Genomic DNA, 23,505 nt, shown 5'->3' with positions numbered 1-23,505 from the left:
ATCCAAATATCTGCTGTAATGAGCTTAGACTAACATGTTTGGTTCTTGCTATTTCAACTTTTACAATGAATCAGTCCCTGAACAAGATCATAATTTAAGACAGCAGTGGGGTTAATCCACTATATAATAAAGAATTTATAGGTAGTTTCTTTTTTGGCAGTTACAGGTGACTTTAGTTTTTCAAAATATTAAGCTAGCAGATACCTGCTAGCTTAAAAAAGTCTGCTATAACGGAATGGTGAACTAACAAAACTCCTCAATATAGTCCATTATATCCAAATGTACCTATGTTACAGTAGTAAGCAAAGCTAAATCAATGGCATAAATAGGAAGACTAACCAAACTTAACAAATTGGTATGTTATGACCGAATCTCTGCTGAAACAAGATTTGTTGCAATGGGGTTATACTGTACAGTTCTCCAAAGGCAACAAATAGCAACATCTTCTGCGATGCCTGCAGTTTTGCATTTAGGTGGGCACTTTCAAATGTATAATCGTCGAAGGGTTAAGGGTCTCTCTAGCCACTGATGAGGTGAGAGCGGCAGGGAGGAGTTTTGATAGTCCCGTCTTCATGCGAACCTCCTACCTTTGACAATGCTTCAACATCTTGTGCACCTCAAACGAGCCTTGAAACATGTCCGGAACTTTCTGGTGTGACGGATGCCGATTTGTACCGCAGAAAGGGACACTGGTCCTGCACTTTTTGACCACACATTATCAAAAATTAAAAAAAAAAAACAAAAAAAAAAACTAGGAAACAAGCTTTGGGGAGGGGGGCCAAGGGGAGACTTTTTGCCATTCCGAGGCTTCCAGGAGGGACTTTTCTTCAATTATCTAAATTGTGTCTAAATTGGAACGGTGCCTCCAATGATGAAGGCCGACATCATTTGAACGGATTAACAAATTACTCTTTCTGGGTCACGTTTTCTGTCGCTCCTTAACAGCTCTATCCACTGACATACAGCGAAGGTCCAATAAAAAACGCCATAGAGTTACAGATCGGTTTAGAACCATTCATTTATTTGTACCATTAAATATTTGCGGGATTGCACGTGGGATATGAATCGATACCTTGTCTTAAGTGCTAGCCGTTCGTCTTCTCTTTTCCTGTAAAGCCTTCAACGCAGCACCAACGCTGCCGCGGCACGTCTGTTTACCGAGGCATTGTTTTTCTTAGTTTGTGTTTTGGCACGCCGACCGTTCCGAGCCGTTCAGTTGGATAGCGCCCAGAGCTGCGAGGTGGCGCCACGTCGGCACGGTCTCGCCGCCACTTGGTCTCCGCCACCGTCGAGGCAGAGCTTTCCGCCGGGCTGTTCCAGACGCTGGTCGCGCCACAGCCATCTCTGCAACGACATCAGCAACGAAGATGAGCAAGAAACATGGGCAATGTCGTGAACATAGATTTCGACTCTATAAACTCGTGTTAATGGGGTGACCCCGTTGAGCAGCGCCAAGCCGGCAAGACATTTCTACCGTAGCCACAAACGTTTTCATGAAACAATGGAGTTCTTTCGGTTGCTGTGCCACTGGCAACACAAGCTCTCTGCCCTCAATGATGCAGTCAAGACACCACAAAAGGGAATGGCTATACGAATAGAAAACTGAGGGAAAGGAGGAGACAAGAACGCACGTCCCCGTGTGACGTCCCCGCACGACGTGACGGCACCGAAGCCTTCGATACACAAGGACCGACGTCGTAAAGTAAAAGCGCTCCTTTACTTTCAAACTCGCTGCGGCTGCCACATGCTGCGTTCCCCTCTTGTCCCGTCAATCCCTCACCTCAACCCCCCCTTCAAGACTTGAGGCCCTCTCGAGTCTCTCCTGGGAACTCCAAAAGGGAACGCCCGCGCCCTCTCTGGGTATCGTGCAGAGCCTGCGGAGTCCCTGCATGGCTCCGGTCGTCACCGCCACCACTAGCTCCTTGCAAAATGTACATACTATCTATAACATGTGGTTGCTTATAACTAGGGTTCCGCGTTTTCGGTTTCTATTTTTTCAAAATTCGGCGTACTTTTTTCGGTGCTTATTTTGAAATTCAAATTTCGTTTTTTTTCGGCGTATATTTATGCCCACAAAAGTTTATCAGCTTTTTTCGGTGAATATAAAATCAACACCAACGGACACCGGATCAGATAATCCTTGTAGCTCTGATATTTGTGATCACTCAAAGAATAACGGCACAAATACATTGAAAAAGAAATGGACACTTTCTTTGGCAAACGTGTGCAACTGAAAAAGAATCAAGAAAAAACACAGCTGTACAAACTATTCATATATGAAAACTATGCCCCCCCCCCCCCCCCCCCCCCAAAAAAAAAAAAAAATGGAACTTTACCTTCTGTAAATCAGGATTACCTGATCTTATTATAGTACACACACATATACTTTCCAGGTTTTCCTCGTTGATCCGCACTCTTTCCTTCGTGTTAATATGACCCTGAGCTTCGAGAATGCCCTCTCAACGCTAACACTGGACACTGCAAACTGAGGAGATGAAGCGCTGCCTGAGCCAAAATCAGCCAATCAACCAATTGTGACCGCCAAAAGAGACACGGTGCGACGTTTTAAAGGACAACACAACATGCAGAGCTCGCATCAAGTCATTCTTCCTTACAACGAGTTTGAAAACACGCTCGTACATGGCGAAGTCATGGGGCCTTTCGGACTTCACGTTCCGATCGATGATGCGCACATTAAACCAAAATTTCGTGATGGCATCCGTGTATCCCATACATTCGGACACTTTTCGATAGACACTGTCGTTCCACTTTTTCGCCACAGCTCTGCGGTACGACTGGAAGGTTGAAGTGACCTTTTCCGGTTAAAACTGACTTTTAGAAAATGGATTCGACGTACTTTTATCGGTTTTTATTGGTTTAAATTGAAAATGCCGAACCTAAAAACTGACCTTTTCGGTTAAAACCGAATTTCCGAAAATGAATTCGGCGTACTTTTATCGGGTTTTATCGGTTTAAACCGAAAACTCCGAACCCTACTTATAACATCGTCAAAAGTTTTTCGAGCCTAAAAAAAGATATTGATGCACGAAAAAATAGGAAATACACTCCGACCGATTTTTCGGACACCGATAATTCGAACTTGTTTGATGTTTTGGACCTAAGGGAGGATAGAAAGAGTGCATGTTCACGACCAATGTTTCAAGCTTGAAGTATGAAAGTGAAATTTTTCGGCCAAAATTGTTGCGAGCGATCAGCAGGAAACACCACCGAGAAGCCACCATTTTAGATTCTATGTTCTCTTGAGCATGGATTCGCTTGGTTTGGCAGCGCTACTTCAGTTCTGCTAAGTCCTACCGCTAGGTGATGCTATGCCACAGCTTCTTTTTTCTCTAGCTACGCGTCATTAACATCACCACTGTTACCATTTTGTTTTGTTCATTTGTCATTCTGCAGTTGTGGACTCGTGCCTCTCATCTCGTCTCGGTGAATCATGTCTTCAGGCTACGCTGGCTGGAACGTCATGGCCCTATCTGTTCCTCTGCCGCGGCGAAATGCAAGCGCGGAAAGTACTCGACCTTAACGCTAGAAAAGAAGGCGGCGATCCTCAAGCTAATAGAAAGCGGCCAAATGCAAGCGGAGGCGTAACCTAAAGCAAGGCACTATTGATGACTTTTTTTAAAGGGGTAGTGCAACAATTTTAATGTTGCAAGAATTGGCAGTTTGTATTTTTTATATTGTTTATCCAAGCACAAGTGACCAAAAACACGTCACCTTGCCCCGAAAAACTGCTATTCCACAGCGTAATCACAAAAAAAAAAAAAAAAAAACTATTTGTTGATAAGCAGCCACATGTGATGGTTACAGGAACTACGGTGGCAGCGTCTCTGGGGGATACGCGGAAGTCAACAAAAACCTATCCCCCTTCGCTGCTACACTTCCCGTCAGCGCCGTGGCAAACCGTCTTCTGTGTCGATCGCTTGCCACGACCTTCGACGATGCTAATCCTCGACGATGCTAATCCTTTAAAAGTAGACAGTCGCGGAGGAAGTGGCTGGGGTCTCTGAAGAGAGAACCCAAGGGGAAACTATGTGATCCCCCCCAGAGTACGTCCCTCAAAAGGCGACGCGGAGTTGAGAGGCACCTTGACTTTCGATTTGTTTCATTTTTTAAAATAAAAACTAGCGCTCGCAAGAAAATACGATTTTCTGTTCTTTGTTTCATAGGTGACACAGATTCATTTCTGCAGTTTAAATGGACAAAGTCTAAAAATCTTTGCGTCGCACCTTTAAGCCCACTTAGATGTAATAAAAGCAAGTTTTTTAATCTGCTGATTTTTCGGACTGTTGTATTATTCGGACATTTTTTCACTCCCTGCGAAGTCCGAAAAATCAGTCGGCGACTGAATACAGAAACTGAAAGTTGCAAGTGTGCGAACCAGCTTAAACACCAACCAAGATGAAAACATGCACCACAGGGTGAAACCAGAAGTGACAATTTGAGTGATTAATGTTTCATCTCTATTTAAACCCATACATGCAAGATGTGAAAAAAAAATAAAATAAAAAAAAATAAAACTTTCAGCTTTTTCATTTTAGTGAAGAAGGAAGAACGGCAGAGCTGTAGCTTCTGTTCTCGGCGGTGGCTTTCCGGACTAACAATCTGCTCTTCTTTCGCAAGGGAATCTGAAGCACTTGACGCAGCGGAACTTTAGGCGATAGCAGCCTCGCGGCGGTTGCGGAACTATTCGCGCTAATGCGCACATCGCTACTTGTTCCGTTCCAGCTCTTCTTCCTCCGAAGAAATGTTGCCGCCATCAACAAGCAACGGCGGCAACCAGGGTGTTGTGTCGACCACGGGTGTCGACATTTGTTTGGTACCAGACACAATCCTGGAAAAACTAGCCCTTGTTAACCCCTTAACTAGGGACTGTTTTTACTAAAAATATCTGTAAAATGGAGAGTTTTTTTTAATTTGCTTCTAGCCCCCGAAGGTATAACAATTATCTCAAAAAATAAAACAAATTTATTTGGTATATCAAGTTGGATGTACACCCTGCACTTTCTACAATCCGAAATAGATGCTGGCGTCTTGCGAGGTAGCAGCAGACGCCGAAATTGATGCTGTTTTTATAAACAATTATTCCGCTGAGTCATTTTGAAATTTCGTGTCTGATCCCGGGGAGCATTCCATCGAACTCGAGAAATCAACATCGCAGTCGCTGTCCTTGCGAGCATTTTGCAGTACCTCAGCGATTTCTTCGTCGGTCAAAGGACACGCTGGCGTTTGCTGGATGCCATTTTTCAAACAGACAGTCAAAGGTGTCATACGGGAGTCTTCAACCTTTTTTTGTGCTGCCATGTATGCATTATTTTTAAAGCTAAAAATGTTTCCGATACACAAGGATAGATGGCGCTTCCCAACAGCAAAGGAAGTGTAGCGCATCTATAGACGCGCCCCCCAATCTGCAGTCAAAATTGATGCGTGTCGAAAGACGCGCTCCCCAGTTAAGGGGTTAACAGCTCCGCTGTAAAAAGAATTATGGGACTGAACGACAAGTTTTACCTGTGAGGGGTGTCCGCCGCACGGCCGCAAGACCAGGGGGTGACTTCGCGCCGCGCCGGAAGGCGCCTCCGTGTCGACTGTGATGCAGAGACCACCGTGAGCTATGAGTCGCGAGGCCAAGCTCCACTGCTGGTTGCCCCCAGACCCGTGGCAGGTGAAGAGCCCTACGGGGTTTCCCTCGCTGCCTCCGAGGGTGTCCAGGCACATCTGGCCCTGACGCAAGGACGCGAGGCGTTCACCCCCGGCCGCCGGCACCCTGCGTGTCGAACGAGCACCGTTGCAGGTTACGACGACACCGATCCCGCCGTCAGTAGAGCGTTCAAATAATCTCCTCGCGTTTGTAGTTATGATCGAAGACAGCGAGGATGACGGGACGTCCCTTTTGAATGCCCCGCCTTCGGCGCTGCCAAGCTAGGAGGCTCGCGCTGCAGGCAGAACAAGTGAAGCTCCTCCCTACTGTCCTCATTTTGTCAGTGACGACAGCCATTTCACTTTTTTGGCAGGCGTGTAAGGGGGATTGGTGGCTGGCTCGAGACGTCCAGAGCAAAAGCTCTTGCTGCGGAATGTGGGAATCCCAGCTTCATTTCCCACCCCTGTCCATTTCGATCTGGACGAACACCATACCAGCTAGCGTTTGTGTATTACTGCATGTTGGAGACCCTCGGGCCGGCTGTCCTACTGCACTCAATAGATTTCTCATCTACAGAGGAGACACAGCGCAGACACCTGGCAGCCATTGGGACTGACTAACTTTCAGTTGTCGAAACAAACGTGGAAAACAATTACTTCCGTGAAGTGTTCTTTGGCTAGGTGTTCCACACTTCGTGAAGTCCAAAAGTGAAGCCCAGATAAAAGCGTGGCCGCGAGGCTCGAAGCCGATTGGGTGACAATTGGAAGAGGAGGGGCAAGGTGCTCGACGCCGATAGGTTAACAGGGAGGTCGTGTGACCAGGGGCAAAGTGAGGAGAGGTAAGCAAGGTGGGAGAGGAGGACATCACCAGGTTTATCGTTTCAAGTGTATGCGTGCCACGAGTTAAATTATCCAATGAAGAGCACTGTGAATGTAGGTGTCTGGCTCAGCGAACTAGACGTGTTGCTAAACGACGGTATAAATGTTTGTGATGCTAGAACGATTCACGTATGCAACACAATTGCCTAGCAATTTCCCGTGCACTTTTATCCTTATAATGTGAATACAAACGTAACTCGTGGTGAGCATTTTAAGGGATCAAGTTTAGAAAAACCTACAAAAACACTTAAGACTGCTAATGTGTCGGAATGCAAAGGCATTCGTATATCTAGCGTATTGCTACAAGCTGCGCGTCGCACTGAGCTCGGCCGTGTGGCCTCTCCGGAGTCTGCCTGGGTGGGCTCTGCTTGCTCTGCGGCCAGCCACTCCCTCTTATACAAGGGACACATGAGTGATGAAAACGGGCGTCGAGCGGTAGTATCATAGCAACCGGTGCTGGCCTCCTAATGACACTTCCGTGTGGCGCGGCGTCGCTTGGATCTGGTCAATACAGATAAAGTGGCGCAGTGCACCTGTGGCGCGCTGAGCTGCAAGTGCAGCATGATGCCCACTTTCACCGCTCATGTGTTCCGTGCTTTTCCGGCGGCTGGGCCGCTGCGCCATGGCGCTCCTTGGAACTATGGCGCACGCCAGCCAATCGGGTGGCTGCTACTGACTACAGGCTCCGCTCCATGAGACAGGGGAATTTAGGTGCCGTTTGGCACGGCTTCAAAAGCTGATAACGCCGGTTCGCTCCATGAAATAATTAATGCTTTCATATAAAAAAAAAAAATGCTTCATATTATAAAATGTGCTTAGCTCAAGTGACATCTCTGCATGCCAAGGTTGGCAGGTTGAAAAACGAGCCTAGCAGTGACTATTTTCGTTGCTGCAACTCCTCGTCCAGATCAAAAAGCAGAACTTGACCCTTACTTTTAATGCACAAAGTCCAGAAGCTCTTTCTGGAGCTTAGGGCAACAGAGAAGAGGTTTGGCATTTCACAGTGGAGACATCAGCGCCAAGACGAGCTCAAATTTTAACCTCTCAATCCGGCTTCACAAAATGCAAGACGTGGTGCAGTATGACCAGATGACGTGCACCTTAAGAAGAACACGCTTTATTTTAATGATTAGTTTATTGTATTCCAGTCACACGGATCTTTGGGCTCCTGCATGCATACAAAAGCTCATGCTATCGTGAAAACTTTTGCTATCGTGTGGAATATTATAGCACCAATGTCAGGAAAGTAATGCAGTGCTCTGCAGTCGCACTGTCCCGTGAATCAAAGCACGAGAAACTTCTGAGCGAGTGAAGGATGCTTCAGACATTTGCATTCGAATTTGACCAACCGCCTCGCTGCCGACGAGGAGGTCGTTGCTATGACAACCTAGGTCTGCTCAAAGCACCTTAGCGGAGTACAAGAAGTCGTAACGCAGCCAGTAGCATTAGAATGCAAATATTCGAAGTAGCCCCGAGCTTTCCAGCTCCACAACAACGCCTTGCCACAAAGCCAACTTCCATGCAACTTCGACTCACTTGAGTTCCGGGTAAACGTTGTCCAGGTACCACTGGAAAGAGTGGCATCCCAAGCTTTTACGTAGGTTCAGCCGTTCTTCAACGCTGAAAGCGGAGTCGAAAACACGCATTGAGTCCGAGGTAGGGACACCACGGAGCGACGCAAAGCGACAGCCACACCGTGCGACAGGTACGCAGTGTGATGAAGCCTGGTTTGATGGGGCATGCATTCCCACGAGCGGTTTTGTGCCATCAAGGCCACCCAAAAGTTTTTTAACTCCCAAACGAAGGAGAAAGCTTCACCTGCCCATGGGCACGTTGCGGGCGACGGGCACTGTGGCATAGTAGTACTTCTTGTAGTCGTCCATCCAAACTTCGGCAGCCCGACGCGTGTTCCTGCGAGGGCGGCAGCAGTTAGTCGCGTGTCGTGCGAACAAGCGACGTCTGGGGGGGAAACGCTTGCCTGGCGAAGACGTTGCCGCTCCCTCCGGGGAAGGAGTAGGGGTGCTGCTTGCGGAAGACGTGGCCAACTCGGCTGCACGGCAGGATCTCGAGGCTGCCGCCGCACTGCCACGCTCGGAACGAGAGCTCTGCAACAGGATGCGAGTCCACGTCGTAGTTCGCGATGCGAGAAATTGGTCTTGACGCCGGTGGTGGAGGTGACGGGACGGTGGCTGGCCATGCAGTCTGCATGCCCAAATACGTTACTGAGGAAATTGGGGTTGCGACTTTGTTAGCACTCCAAATTTGGGAATCCGGACACGGGCCGACTTTTTTCTTTGGTTTGCGGACCAAGAAATGGTGGGCTCGTTCGATTTACCTGCAGCGGCTTGCACCGGTGTAGAAAGGTGTAGTGCGGTGAAGGAAAATGTGAGGCAGTCTACTTCTGGTAGTGTTTTGAGACAGGCTGCACTCGTAAATCGAATACGGAGGTGTGCACCGAGTGAAGCTGGTCCAGGTGAATCAAATGAGTCCAGGATATCGCTCAATGACACGAGACTAGGATGCGCAAAGTGGGTAAGTAAAAAAAAATAAAAAGAAAGAAGCTAAGGTTTTATTGCTCCACTTTTCATGCAAATGAATTCCCTAAGGATACCTTTTTCAAAATGCTTACTCGGTTGATTGACCCCAAAAAGTGAGAATTGAGTTTTCTCCCCAAGTTTTCCGGTAACAAAAAAATAAAAAAAATAACAAGCTAGCTTTTACCGCTCAATTAGAGAAAAGATACGAAGCCTGAGAGCATCAAACTCCTGTCTAACCTCGAGTGTTTCCCCACAATCAGAAATGTGTGGGGGCAGTTGCAAGAACCGGCACATTTGGCACGACTTGCGAAATTCAAATTCTAAGCGTACGTACCTGAAATTAGACACACAAACGTCATTTCGCAAATGTTTTATGTGTATTTTATCTCGACATCAACTCGGAGTTGGTGAAGTATAAAAAAGAAAGCAAAAATGGCAGCCACACATTTCCCACTTCTTATACTGAATGTCTGTCGTCTGCACACTGGCTTGCTCCCAGATGGTCGTCGTTCATATGATTTGTTAAATTACTTACCTAGATTATTTTGCTAGCCACCAGCCTCTAGCTATTATGGCGTTCTCAGCGTTTTTGTGCTCAGCAAGTCACCTGGAAGCGAGCTTCAAAACCAGTGTGCAGATGACAAGAAGGCTGATATACGACAGTAAATGCAAGCCCACCGTTTTTGCTCCAGTATTTTTAGTATTTCACCACCCAAGTTGACCTCTAAAAACTAGACCTGCATGCCAAATTTCAGGTATGTTTGGAATTCAAATTTTGCATGGCATGCCAAACGCACTAGTCTTTGTGGTTGGCCGCTCTCTGTATGCAAAAAATAACATCCGTCAAAAAGTGAAAACCCGGTCACTGAAAGGGTGTGACGCAACCTCACCAAGGTTCTCGCCACCCCAGATGTCCATGGCTGTGTCGTAGGCACCGAGGCGCTCGAACTGGGCTCGATCTACCACGAATAGGCCGCCCGCTATCATGGGGGTCCTGCGGAGAAAGACGTATCCCGTGAGGATCTCGACACTTTGACCGGTTCCCCCGCCAAAGTCGTACGTTTGTTTTAAATGCATAGCATTGACAGAGCCGGCTCCTAGGGTCTTCGTGTTCATGCTCACATGCAGCCTTGATGGTGACGTCACTCTGATGATGTCGGGGCACTCACGACAATCGGTGTATGACTGTGGTGCTAGAACAGTGACGAGACCTAATAGAAGAAACTCTCGGGTCATGCCATTTTATGTGACACGGTCGACTCTAAATGCTCTGCGTTTAGAGTGCTTTGGGATACATACCAAAAAGACTGCCTGTTTGGTTTAGAGTGGGATGTTGGAATAATGAACTAACGAGTTAGAAAGCCCGGAATTGTTTAGCTTGTTACGGCTAGGAATCAAATATGACAAACCCGGAATGCGAGTCTGTTTTGTGTTCTTTTATGTTATTGCTGGATTCAATGAATATCTAACCTGCGAAAATAGCGTACCATAGTTTCCAGCGAATAAGTCGCAACGTTTTCCCGAAATTTCCATTGACTATACGAGATTCTAACCGAAGACGACGGACAAAAAGGGGACGAGGGACAAACACGCGCGTCTCTATGAGGTTGGCGAGTTCCTTGTACGCATTTATTTTCTAAGAGTATGAACCCTTGCTGCGAAAATTTGCCACGGGTGTTGTGTATCGTGATTCGTTTACGAGAATATTGAGGTTTGCTCTTGCTAGTGAATGTGTTGCGATCATAATAGACAGATGCGAGCTTTTTAATGCAGTTTCGCTGCGTCGACCGTACAAATGACATGGGTGCGACTTATGTACCAACCTTTTTTCCAAAAACAGCTATTTTTAAAGGGTCTGTGACATAGGCCGGAAAAGACAATACTCGAACAAGAATGTAGCATGACATCTATTCATTGATTGCTCTGTGTTTGTTCTTTTTTTATTAATTTCACTACGAATAAGGTATTGCATGAATGCAGGCACTTGTTTGGCGACGATGGCAAAAGTATTCCGTTCTTAGATGCCAGAATTTATCTTTGGGCCGTGCTAGTACACTATAACCTACAACTTTCCGAAACCTCGAAAGCCTCGGAATCCGAAAATTCAAACCCAGGCGAGGTACGTTCTCTTCGAACTCTGCGAGTCTGAATCTCAGCGAGGCCGGCGAGCGTCGAACCTTTTTGCACTCAAACTTCGAGTTGTTCGCAACATTTCTTTGTCAAGAGAAAAAAAAATTTAAAAAATATAAAAAAATCACCTGATGGGCAGTGTTGGATTGTTAGCCCGCTCCTCCCGTTCCTTGTTAGACAAAAATTCCCACTTGAAGACCAAGTTCCAGTTGAACCCTGCACAATCAGTCACTGAAATCAAGCGCGTGCCGCCGAACGAACAGCAACAGTTCGTTCAGCTAAAGTCTCTAGATGAAATTCACTCTTCACATGTTTTTTACAAGTACTGACAACATTGTTGTGCAAATACTTGAGGCACGTGCCACGAGCGAGCACTGCTGCATCACTTGCTTTCAAGGGCCGCACGAAGCATGGGTCTTGTGCATTGGCACATTTGACTCTACTTGTAAGACAAGCACAAACACATTGAGGAGCTTTACGCTTAGCGGCCAACAGTCCTGCACCGAAATCTGGGTGGCCAACAGCATTTCGTCAGTGAGCCACAAATGTAAGGTATGACTAGGGTTCCGCGTTTTCGGTTTTTATTTTTTCAAAATTCAGCATACTTTTTCGGTGTTTACTTTAAAATTCAATTTTTTTTTCGGTGTATATTTATTTCCCCCAAAAAAGGGCAAAAAAAATCCATTGTATTTATGTTCTGAACCAAAAGGAAGTTTGAGAAAGACTGTTAGGAAAGGTATTAACAGCTTTCCTCGATGTCCTCCGAAGGGCATAAAGCGAGAAATATTATACTAGCCCACATCAGAACTTGTCTTTTAGGACCGGGAACTTGACACACTAAGCCCGATCATAGAAAGGACACAGATGTCCCCCGAAGGCCAATCTAAGATCTCTTTTGTTGCATGTTGAACCCTGGAAGAGGGCAATCACAAAGACATCACACTGTCGCAATTATTATTATTATTATTATTATTATCATTAAGGACATCCCAGATGCTTCGGGAGGCGGGTTTGCTTCTCCATGGGAGTTCCACAACAGAGTTGACCCTGTAACGTGGAACCTTAATCAAAACATAAACAAACAAAAAGGAGGACTGGCGGCCAGCTTTACACACCGCCTCTGAGGTCAGATGAGGCGCCGAAGTACTTGAAGCTCTCGAGGTTGATGACGTCGATGACGGGGCAGACGACTCGCCGGGGGTCCTCCTTCACTCGGCGGAGCAGCGGAGGCAGCCAACCCTGGTTGCACTCGCAGTGGCTGTCGAGGAACGTCAGCACCGGGGCCTTGGCCGCCCTGGCTCCACGCACGCGACTCCGCACCAGCCCTGCCAATCGGAGATGGCCGTTTATGCAGTGAACAGGGACGGCGGCCCTATGGTGCCCGGACCACTTCTCTGACTGGTATGTTTGGTGCCCCGTTCTGCCCAGGCATTAAAGGTGGTCCCGAAGCGACCCGATGCATGGCGCTGGGTTGTTACCATGTTGTGAGCAGTCACAAAAAGTTGCGATGCGGTTGGTCACATCCATTGCAAATGCGCGAAAAAGCTTTTGTGCTCACTCGTGCTCTAGTGTAGCTAAGTTACAGGTCATTACATTTTTACAAATCCCTCATAGTTATGATTACTTGCAAAAGGTGACTAGGTTCCATTCCGATGGCACTTTTACGATATCCCGCGACGTCGGGTGCGTACTAACCAACGATTCGGTTTTCAACAGTCAACTTTTGATTGGCGTTCTACCTGAGGAAGCGCTTGAGGTAGTGACAACACGTGGCGTTGAAGTTGAAACTAAATTGTGGCAAATTTGTGTATTGTATTTGTCAACATCATTTTAATAAGTAGCTGTTAATGAACCAAGTTTCTAGTCACTTCGAAAATGTGACTAAGGGACGTGTGATCTTGTCGTAACATCAAAAGTATGAATTTGTACTGAAATCGTAACTAATTATGGTAAACTAAATACTTTAGTTACCATAAGATACCGAATAAGCGCCCGCCCAAAAGTGAGAGATGATCGTGAAAAAACCCGTCAAAGAGTGAAAAGGTCAGGTGAAAGAGCAGAAAGCATATGGGGCAAATCATACAGTAGGAATGATTTGCCCCATCTGCATATGATAGTATAGGAGCATTATGGTGGTCCATCTACCGTAAAGCTCAAAGTTTAGTCACAGCTCACCCTCTCTCTGAGTGTTGCGCAACAGGCGGATCTTCTGGATTTTCGCCAGCTCTTCACCGTCGGAAGCTGCGAAAAACGAAGGAAGTTGAGCATCTGGCCACCCCCGCTTGTGGTCCTAAAACATCACGGGAACTCACGATCGTCGCTGAAGTCGTCGACCAGAATGATTTCCTCAATGAGCTCCGCGGGGCTCCGGTTTAGCACACTGCAGCGTGAAACCAGAAACGGAGTACCGAAAGCGTTAGACGAACGACTTTTCATTCACTGTAATCTTTACGACAGACATATAACTTTGCTGCCTCGACACAAAACGCTACAATCGTTCCCACCACCTTTCTTCATTGGAGTGACACCCATAAGGAAACCCGTGGCAAGCTAATGTTAGCTGCACAAGGTTCGATGACTTGGCAGTGATGGGTAGTCGAGCGAGATGTGCTTAAATTAAGGGGAAAATACAGCTTCAGAAAGAGAACATTTTAAGAAACAGCACAGTTTAAGAACTTGTCATTTGTAGTCTATGTCCAAGTTTCAAAGTGGTGCCACTTAGAACTATTATACACTTTCAAGAGGACACCAGAGCAAGCATGTTTCTGGTTTGGCAACAACCCTCCCGAACATTGTGAACATTGCCTATGCTGTTTGAAATCCACTTTAATTTGGCAGCAAGTCTATCTTTGGGGTGGGGGGCATATTGCTATAATACTCAACAAGATTAATTTGTGCTGAGGAGCAAGCACATTTTTACCTCACAAAGCTTTATCAGCAGTGCAGCAGTGTCTGTGGGGGAAAATGACCATGTTATTTATTGTGTATTGTTATTGTACACCAATGTGGTGAAAACCCATCCAATCAAAAAGAAAAGAAAGGAGAATGTTTGAGATGGTGCGTGTGGTTGTCAGTTTTTTTATGCGAAAGCATTAACTGTCCCATGGAGAGAGCCGATATCATCAGCTTTGAAGCTGCGCCAAACGGCACCTCAACTTCTTTTGCCGAGTAAAGCCGCAATCTCCCAGCTTTGAAACCATGCGAAAAGCCTAGCCAAACGGCACCTAGTTTCCCCGATTCCAAAGGAGCGGAGTGAAGCTGATTTCGGCTTTGGTCCCATTGGCTGGCGTGTCACAGTTTCAACGAACGAGGCTCCCATTGGCCGCTGCGCGTCAGTTTCAACGACAGCCACCTCATGGTGCTGCGTGTCTGTGCCACGAGCGTGCCGGTAACACGAAGCGTCCAAGGTCAGAGCGGCGAGGAGAGCTGGGATAGTGCGTGCTTGCCCAAAGCACATACGCCACAGATGAAACAAGGGAGCGAAAAAATGACAAGCATGCTTTTGCATTCATAACTCATAAGAAGAGCTTAGGTGTAAATCAAGCCTTTTTTTAATTGGTTCCCAGTCCCCAGTTTATCGTTATGGGGTTAGTTCACCAGCTTGCCTGTGTTTCTTCACTTTCATCGAGAATGTCTGGTTCTTTCAATCATGTTTAGATTATATTATTGGAAGTTTCGCAAAGCACCTCAACTTCCGTGGAACTGAAGTCTCTGTCCCCATGTGACAGGTAGCCACGTGTAAGTGTTTAGGAAAACAACAAAAATTGGGAGAAAGACAATGGTAGCCTCACCGCACCTTTAACTGCTAAAAAAAATGCCCGTCATATGACGTGGCAAATTTTCCTTCTAAATTTGGCAAGAAAAGGATGCACGTTCGGCCACTGTTGTTACGGTAAATTCATTTTCAGAATTTCCGTAAGCCTTCAACTGACCTTACTAGCAGTAGAATGGGAAGAGGTCCCAGTTAGTATGTTCCATCAACAATAAAAATGCCAGAGAACAGAACAAGAAGGGGGACAGCAAAGTGCTTTGTTTGCGTCCCTTCTTGTCCCGTTTTCTGGTGCTTTAATGGCTGATGACCTTAGACGCTCTGCACATGTGCCAGATTACAGCCGCCATTGCTGACATTCTTTTGTCTTACCCAGATGGAGCACCCGTGAAGCAGACGTTGACGAGCTTCCACAAAGGCCAATGCTGGGGAGAAGGACACAGTAGAATCTAAAATGGCAATAACTTGCCCTTCTATGGTCATGATGAAGTGAAATAAAGATGATAAGAGGAAACAAAAATTTAAGGTTAGTTATGGCAGCACCTATGCACAGCTTCTGCAAAGCGTTTATAGTACCATAGGTTGTTTCTTGAGACTTCTGCGGTGCAACAAAATCCTCAAGAAAGAGACAAAGTGCTACAAAAGAAAAGACGACAAAGCGTCTTGTGTCCTTTCTTGTCCCGTTCTCTGGTACTTTTATTGACTTTACTACCGTAAGCTTGAGATTGTAATTCAAACTGGGATATTTCATACTTTCAGTTAATTCAAACAAATTTCAAAATTTTGGTTGTTCTGCTATGTTTTTTATGTATTTATAAGCCACTTAATGCAAACGACGTTTTCGTATAAGTCATAAACTTCTGTTCTCGCGAGCTCAACTCTCGCGACCCGTTGAGCTCACTTCTTTCCGAGCACCTGTGCGCTGCGGAAAAGCAACACTCGAAGAGCTCGCTTTCGGGGGTGTTTCCTCTCCGCAGTGCACCGGGGCTCGAAAAGAAGCGCACTCCACGGGGAACAAACTTAAATTTTATTTTGAGGTGTCATGCGCTGTCTAAACAGTCCATGATATACAACATTTTCAAGGGATGAATAAACTTATTTCCTACATTTTACCCAGGATGTCGAACCGGTAATATTCCGGTTCGGTTCAGGTTCGGGTTCAGTAACATTGCATTTTGTTCCAATTTGGCTCTGGTTCAGTGATGCATTTGAAATATTGCTTTGGTATCGCTTCTGTTACCGGTTTCAACAAGAGTAAACTGGATCGAACCGGTTCATAACTCTATCTTAGGTGATCTCCCCCCACCCCCGCTTTCCCGTGGATTTTCTGTGCTAAAGAAAACACAAAATTCAAATCTCCCAGTAGTTAAAGAGACACTGACAGGGTATTTATGCTCACCAAGGTTTTTATTTGTACATGACATACGAGAGCCCAACTACCCAGAACAAAATTTGCGGTTCGAAATTCGTTTTCTTTTTGCCTGAAAACTGCTAATCGAGAACTGGTTGGTTTGAGTTGCGCTCACTCTCTTCTCTGTGGTCACGTGCCATTTTTTATGGTTTAGACACAACCACCAAAGATAATCAAAGGGGTGGGTCATTGAGGACACACACTCAATATTAGAAATAAAAACAAAGAGATGCATAATTTCAGAGAAAATATAGTAAGGGTGCAGGCGAGCTGGTGAATATTAACCCTGTTGAATTAACCTGAGACTGGGGTAGAAGAGAAACATCAAAACGTAGAAGGGACAGAAAATAGACAAGATGTCATCTATTTTCTGTCCCTTCCACATTTTGATGTTTCTCCTCTACCCCAGTCTCAGGTTGATTCAATATGGTTAATGCTTAATTTTGTTTTTAAATGGGATAGCATTTCTTTTACGTCACTTCGCCTCTCCAGTGGCGGTTCTAGTTTTTGCCACTGCGGAACAACCGAAGCGAACACTGACAGACATTGGACCTTTTCATATTTTTATGTTTGCTTTCTGTTTTGAAGTAAGTCGACTTTGTTAATTCGACCTAGACGGGACATGTGAAATTGGGTCGAATTATCCGAAAGTCCAATTAAAAGATGCGTGCAAAATTCTTAATATCCAACGCTTTAGATCAGGTGGGCTAACATTTCTATAATGAGCTGCCGTATAATGCTGTATTGCAATGGCAGCAACTGGGTATGTCCTTTGCGTGCTTGGTGTGGTGACAGCAGTGGTGACCGGTGGCCGGGACCACTTCTGCAGAGTCGGGATGCCGCAAACTTTTTTCGAACCGAAGTTTCGACTATCGAATCAAGCGGTTCGAAAGGTTCGAAAGATTTCAATTTTTCGAACTTTCTATATTGTAAAATTCGACGGAAGTCGAGTTTTCGAACTTGTTAAACTAAGAAGTTTGACGCCGTCGAACTTATGACCTTAAAAAAATTTGATTCTTTTCGAACTTTCAAACTTATTATGCTGCAAAATTCAATGCTTGTCCAACTTTCAAACTTGATAGACAAAAAAATCGATGATTTTCGAACTTTTGAACTTCTTGCATTAAAAAGTTTGCAGCTTTCCGAATTTCCTACGCTAAGAAATTCAATAATTTTCGAACTCTCGAACCTATTTATCAAGAGAATTCGAAAAGTTTCGAACTTTCGAATCCTAAAATGTCAAAAGTTCGACGAACTTCAAACTTTTAGGGTAAAAGTTCGACATTCATCGAACTTCGAAAGACCGGCGGACGGTTTCATTTGAATTCAAGTAGTGAGGTACATTCGTAATTTATTTCTCGAATTTTTACATGCGGTGCTGCGTTCCTTACGAAAGACAATGCCGTTTATTTTAATGTTCTAGCATGCTTAGCAAAAAAAAAAAAAAATTCCCGAAGGGGTGAGGAAGGACGACGGTTTTTTGACGATTGTCGTTTGTGCCATGTTTGAAGCGCGCTTTAGTCGAAGCTATTTATGGCAGAGATGTTAAACTTCTTAAGAATGATCTATGTATAGCTTAGGTAAGTGTCGTCTTAAGATGTGATTATTCTTATTCAAGATAAGTTTCGAAGAAATGTCCAAACATGTATCTACGGGTAATTATGCCCTAAACTTGGTATTACTTTTTTTTCGTCTAAGTTGTTCGAGGTATCGCATTTAAATTAACACTACAGACAGTACTTATCATTGCCATCTGCAGAATACAAAATAATGCATTTATTTTTTTTTCACGTTCAGGAATAAATTAACTCATGGGAGAAGATATCTAATATTGTTCAAGTTCAGCATGTCATTAAAAAATAAACATTTGTTTTTTCACATTTTACGTTCTTGGGTTGAGTTTCTTTTAGCCTGTACGCATTTTGGTAGGAGAAACTTGTTTCGAAGTTCTGAGCCCGTGAATATGCAAGAACACAACATTTCCGGCGAATTCTTGATAGTTTTTTTTTTTTTTTCTGTAGCTTTTTATCCCCGCAGTTATTATTATGTTTATTTTAATTTTATTTTTTTTATCAATGGCACAGTTATTTAGGTCGAAAAGACATAGCTGTGAACTTCCAAACCACTAAGCATGTGACAAGTAGTGCCTTCTGACAACGAGTTTTCGAGAATGACCATCTACGCCAGTGGTCTCAAACTCATCTGAGTTTGGGGGCCAGATAGCTCATACCGGAAAGTTTGAGAGCCACCGTGAGACGGGGATGGGGGGGGGGGGGAATGGATGGATGAGAAGAGACCCCGTGCCCTATGCTTTTCGTAAACTCACAGTTTTGCCAGTGACATTTTTAAATTTGATTTGTATACATGACAACTTTGGGCCCTGACCTGATGTGATAACAGAAATTAAAATTACACTGCCCCCGCCAACGTGTTGGCCTTTTTAGTGGAATGGGAGAGCAAGTAATCTATCATTCCCAGCTCAACATAGCTTTAAAAACAATAATTTAATTTGGCAGTTCTTGAATTACTCACAATTTTTATTATAACACTCTGAACAAATACTCGTCTTTTAAATGTGACATTTTTTTTTTTTTTTTTTTTTTAGGATGGGAATTTTGAGCTTATAGCTTAATCTTTGGCACTTACTCCTACTAAGCGAGAGTTTGCGCAGCCGACATGCTTCCTTCAACGAATAGCTCGAGGTTGCAGACAAGTAGCGGAATTGTTGTACATTACAAAAAGGCTGGGAAGCAAGGAATAAAGCGAAACAAAGAGCAAATGAAGACAGATTAGTATAAACTATATAAAGAGGTGAAAAAAGCGGAGCTACTTTCCGAGCGAAAATGAATTGACGCGATGAAATCACTATGACACATGTCATTTTTAGCGCTCGAGACATGGAAACCGGGACTTACAGCCGTTTGCCCGTGGGCCGCTTCTCAGTGAGTCGCAGGCCGCATGTGGCCCGTGTGTTTGAGACCCCTGATCTACACTATCTTTTATGCAGTGAAGAGCAACAGTAGCTATACATATGCGTAATAATTTCAGATTAAAATAACCTCGACCATGCCCTCTTTCCCCATATTGTTTTCTTTAACAGTCCGAAATATCTGGAAGGGAAAAAGGGAGGCTGGAACCCTCCCTCCTCCCTCCCCCCTCCCCCCTCCCCCCCTCCCCCCCCCCCCCCCCCCCCCCCCCCGTTTTTCCTTTTCCGACGCTACTGGTATTGTAGAACACTCCTCGAACTCGAGTTGTGTCGGCTTCTGTGCTTTTTGCAAGGCGTTTCCTCCGTCCCGGAAAATAAACCTCCAGGACAATTACAAACTTAATTTACTATGTGCCAGCGTCACTCGAGTGGCCTTTGATCGGGTTACTCCCAGCGTGCAAAGGGTAGGGAGGTAGTTTGCCAGGTCGCTTCAAGGTTTTTCTGAGCTACAACCTCCTGTCCGCCCCTGCCTGTTTCGAACGGGATGAGTATCGTAAAACAGTGCGTTTGTGTGATCACTACTGTGTGATGCACGTTAAAGACACCCCCCCCTCCCCCCGGGCTGGCGGTCACAATTACTGATCTATGGTCACATGTCACACTGCACTGGCAAATATTCCAGCACATCCGGGACACTCGTCGTCTCATTTCATTGCCTGACCCAACTGTGCGGAGTCTAAATATCACACCCTAACTTTTCTACACCTGATTTCGTGAAAACCAATGAGTCGTGAAAACGTTATTTGAAACTGAAACTGTGGAGGAACATGGAAACTGGACTTCAAACTTTGAAAACTTGGACCTAAAAGAAATTTGACATCTTTAAAGTTTTTTTTTTTTTTTTTTTTTTTTTTTGAATTTAGTTTTAAGAGAGAATCGAAACCTTCGAACTTTATGTAGGAAAAGTTCAAAATCTTCGAATTTTTCGAACTTTATGTCTTTAAAAATTTGAAGCGTTCGAAATTTTTGAATTTTATATCCAAAGAATTTAGAATTTTTCATATTCAGACCTCAAGAAATTCTAAATTTTCTAATATCTTGAGTTTCAAGTTAGGAAAGTTAGAAATCTTCGAATTTATCGAACCTCAAGTAAAAATATATTCAAAATATTCAAACCCGAAATTTTAGAAACCGTGAAAGCTTCGAATTCGAAACTGCAGTGTGATCGAATTCGAAACTGCAGTGTGATCGAAAGTTGCGAATTTTTCAGGTTCGAATCTCGGTCGGTAGGAAAATATTGAAATTTTGCAAATTCGAACCTCAGTTCGCTTCGAAAATATCGAAACCTTTTGAAATCGAACCTAGGGTGGTTCGCGACATCCCTACTGCAAAGTAGCACTCGTTGCTCTGCAGCAGTGCTGCAATGATTTTGTGTTAAGACCCGGCCGTGTCCCGTGTCTCAACATGTGCTCCCTTTTTCTCTCTCTTCATTCGGCGCACGCTTCAAAGTTTGAAAACGGGTTTTTTAGCCAACGGGCGCAGCCGACCACGCTTGTAATTTGCTCACCGCCAATACTCTCTAGGTCGAATGAACCAATATTTTATATTTCAAGGTTGAAATAACGAGTAATAATATTAATATAATAATTTTATTTACACGTAGAAGGGCACAGGTGGTGGTGTGTGAAACTATAGAAATGTATGGGTCGCGATCCATTATAAGGGGAAACGGAGTAAAGTGTACACCTCTGCACCGATGCTGGGTCATGCTGCACACAGACGGGAAATTTGTTTCATTGTTATCGTACCATCTCCACGTTGCTGCCGTTTGTTCAGACAACACTGTGCTGCCGATGCCACCATCGCGAATATTTGACTTCATGCCGCCGCCTGCAAAAAGCATGCGGGGCTCACATTTTATTACGCCGAACCGTTTCCTAATGAACCATGTGACCGATACATGAAATTACAATTTCGTTCCGGTTCGGGTTGAATATCGCATGTTTGATTTCGGTTATGGTTTCGTTCCGGTTCAATCAAAAATAAAGGTCTCGCTCTGGCTTTGGGTTCGGCTTTGGTCCATATAACAAATCCTAATTTTATCTTGCATCATATTTAGAAGACTTTTTGATTAATTCAAACAAAATGCGTGGTTTCCTGGAGCTTGAATTAATGGTCTCTTGAGACTTCTGCGGCGTGACCAGCGTGCTTCCTCACCTGACGATGGTCCGGAGGAGAGCTGAGCGTGCTTCGTTGTGGAAGGTGATGACCACGCTGGTGGCAGGTAACTCCTCCTGTGGCTTGAGGAGTCCCTCCTTGGCGCACTGAGGGTGGCGTGTGTCGGGGATGGCCCTGTTGCTGGCCAGAGCATCGCTGGCCTCCTGGTTGAACTTGTGACGCTGATAAGGGTCGCTGCCTGGCACCTGCGACTGCGCCACGTAGGCCTTCTCGTCGAAGTAGCGCCACGACACTTGGCGGCCGGGGTAGTGCTGCAGTGCCGCGGTGGCTGAGGGTTTCAGCCTCAGCGCTTCGTTGCCAGTTTCCGACTGCAAGGATGGTGAAGCAAGGTTCTATCACCATGCTGGGTTTTAGTTCCCACACTGGGGTTCAACCATCACCGGTGCCCACGACTCGCTGGTCTCTGAAATTGATGGCTATAGTTGTTTAGGAGACTGAAGGCGTGAGGGTTCCAACACCAGACTCGGCTTCTATCCCGATGCTAAGCAGTAACTGTGACTTCCTGTTTTTTTGTTTTTTTTTAATTGATGGATTCAAAATTTTTGAGAGACTGAAAACTTTGCAAGGGTTCTATGACCACGCTGTGGTTCGATCTCCATGCCAAGTGGTGACTTGCTGTTTTCTGAAATTGACGAACCTAATGATTTAAGAGATTGGACTCCGCAAGGGGTTCTATTTTTACGCCGGGGGTCAATCATCACGTTGGTACCATCGTAACTTGTTGTTTTCTGAAAATGGCTAGTCTGAATTCAAAAGACTGAAAACTTTACAAACACTGAACATTCCGAGATGGCACGTGTGATTGCATGCCTGATGAGCGTTAATTTGAACTAAAGAGACGTAGGGGCCAGTAAGGCTGTGCAACACGTGACTGGCTTGCAAATGTCAGACTAGTATCTTAACTGTAGCCGGAAAGGTTGTTGTAACAAGCAGTTGTCCATACACGAATATTTCACGCTTTTTATGAACAGAAACCAAGCAAACGAATCTGCTTTACTGGTTTCCTATGATATATATAGGTATATACATATATATCCAGGCCCAATTTTTCGCCAGCTCTTTCCCTTTCCCTTCGCCTAACCATGCAATAAATTGAATAACATCAGTTTCTCCCATTTTTGTTCAGAATATATATATATATATATATATATATATATATATATATATATATATATATATATATATATATATATATATATACACACACATTTCCAGCAGAGATCGGTGTATGTGCAGCAAAGTTGAACAATCTGCATGGTAGGGGTATGGGCCGGATATCTAAAGGCAGATAAGCAGGCGTCCTGTTTACCTGTTTAAAGTGTCCGCTCCTGTAGGCGTAGTAACCGACCCCTCCGACCCACACGATGGCAACTAGAAGGAGCCATTTGAGTTTTTTCTTTGGCAGCATCTCCTCTTAGCAGCCGAGTGCTGTCGGCCTCAGAGCATCGGCAGGGGTCATAGCCGTAGAAGCTTCCACACAACTGCGCCGTGGCACAGCCGCCACAACATCGTTGGCGTCGCGAAACATCCCGCGAGGGTGGGCTAAGTTAACAGCCAGGCGCGATTACTAGTGAATCACTCGAAACATCACCGCAAAGCGTTGAGCAGAGTCATGCAGTCGCAAATGTTTATGTCCAGCTGCGAAGTGTGTGATCAAGATCTCTCGTTTCATTCACGGAGGTCACAACTCGGCGTATAGTTTCCGTCGTGCGATCGCGACTTCTGTAACACCACCGGCGTTTCAGGTTTGCAAGAAAAGACTCCAAAAGTTGAGTAAACTTGAACAAGCGCTTGGAAGCTCGCTGGACTAGAAGGCGATTGTTTGTTTTAGGCGTAGTACACCACGTAGCAGACAGCTCCACGCGAGTAGCGCCGCGATGCTTGTTGCAAGCCCCGGATGTGACACGTGACTGAAACGTTACCGTTTGTTCCAAAACTAAGAAAAACAAATCTAGTCCACCGT

The 23,505-nt window shown here is 45.1% G+C and overlaps 1 protein-coding gene across 1 annotated transcript; it reads right to left on the bottom strand.

The window, feature by feature from the left end:
* Window positions 1-1,000: 1,000 nt before the first annotated feature.
* LOC120838742 (polypeptide N-acetylgalactosaminyltransferase 2-like) lies at window positions 1,001-23,454 on the bottom strand. The gene is made up of 12 exons (XM_040208783.3): window positions 22,852-23,454; window positions 21,522-21,850; window positions 13,511-13,578; window positions 13,374-13,439; window positions 12,314-12,523; window positions 11,327-11,414; window positions 9,959-10,062; window positions 8,510-8,636; window positions 8,350-8,442; window positions 8,068-8,151; window positions 5,524-5,779; window positions 1,001-1,344 (listed from the first exon to the last, which is right to left on the bottom strand). The coding sequence occupies exons 1-12, from the start codon at window positions 22,948-22,950 to the stop codon at window positions 1,213-1,215; spliced, it is 1,656 nt and encodes a 551-aa protein (XP_040064717.1). The 5' UTR covers window positions 22,951-23,454; the 3' UTR covers window positions 1,001-1,212.
* Between the last annotated feature and the right edge of the window lie 51 nt (window positions 23,455-23,505).

Source organism: Ixodes scapularis, unplaced genomic scaffold, assembly GCF_016920785.2.
Source record: "Ixodes scapularis isolate PalLabHiFi unplaced genomic scaffold, ASM1692078v2 PGA_scaffold4__175_contigs__length_147842914, whole genome shotgun sequence".
In the NCBI taxonomy this organism is placed as follows: Eukaryota; Metazoa; Arthropoda; class Arachnida; order Ixodida; family Ixodidae; genus Ixodes; species Ixodes scapularis.
The sequence above is the reverse complement of the archived record's forward strand: the minus strand, read 5'-3'. Positions and strand labels throughout refer to the sequence as shown.

Bases quoted from the DNA above. Each gene is read 5' to 3' on its own strand.
- LOC120838742 (XM_040208783.3), bottom strand. From the start codon at position 22,950: ATGCTGCCAAAGAAAAAACTCAAATGGCTCCTTCTAGTTGCCATCGTG. The intron at 10,063-11,326 runs GTGATTTTTTTA...CTTTCTCCGCAG, and splicing joins AATCCAACACTGCCCATCAG to GACCCCCATGATAGCGGGCG. The intron at 8,443-8,509 runs GCAAGCGTTTCC...CCGCCCTCGCAG, and splicing joins AGCGGCAACGTCTTCGCCAG to GAACACGCGTCGGGCTGCCG.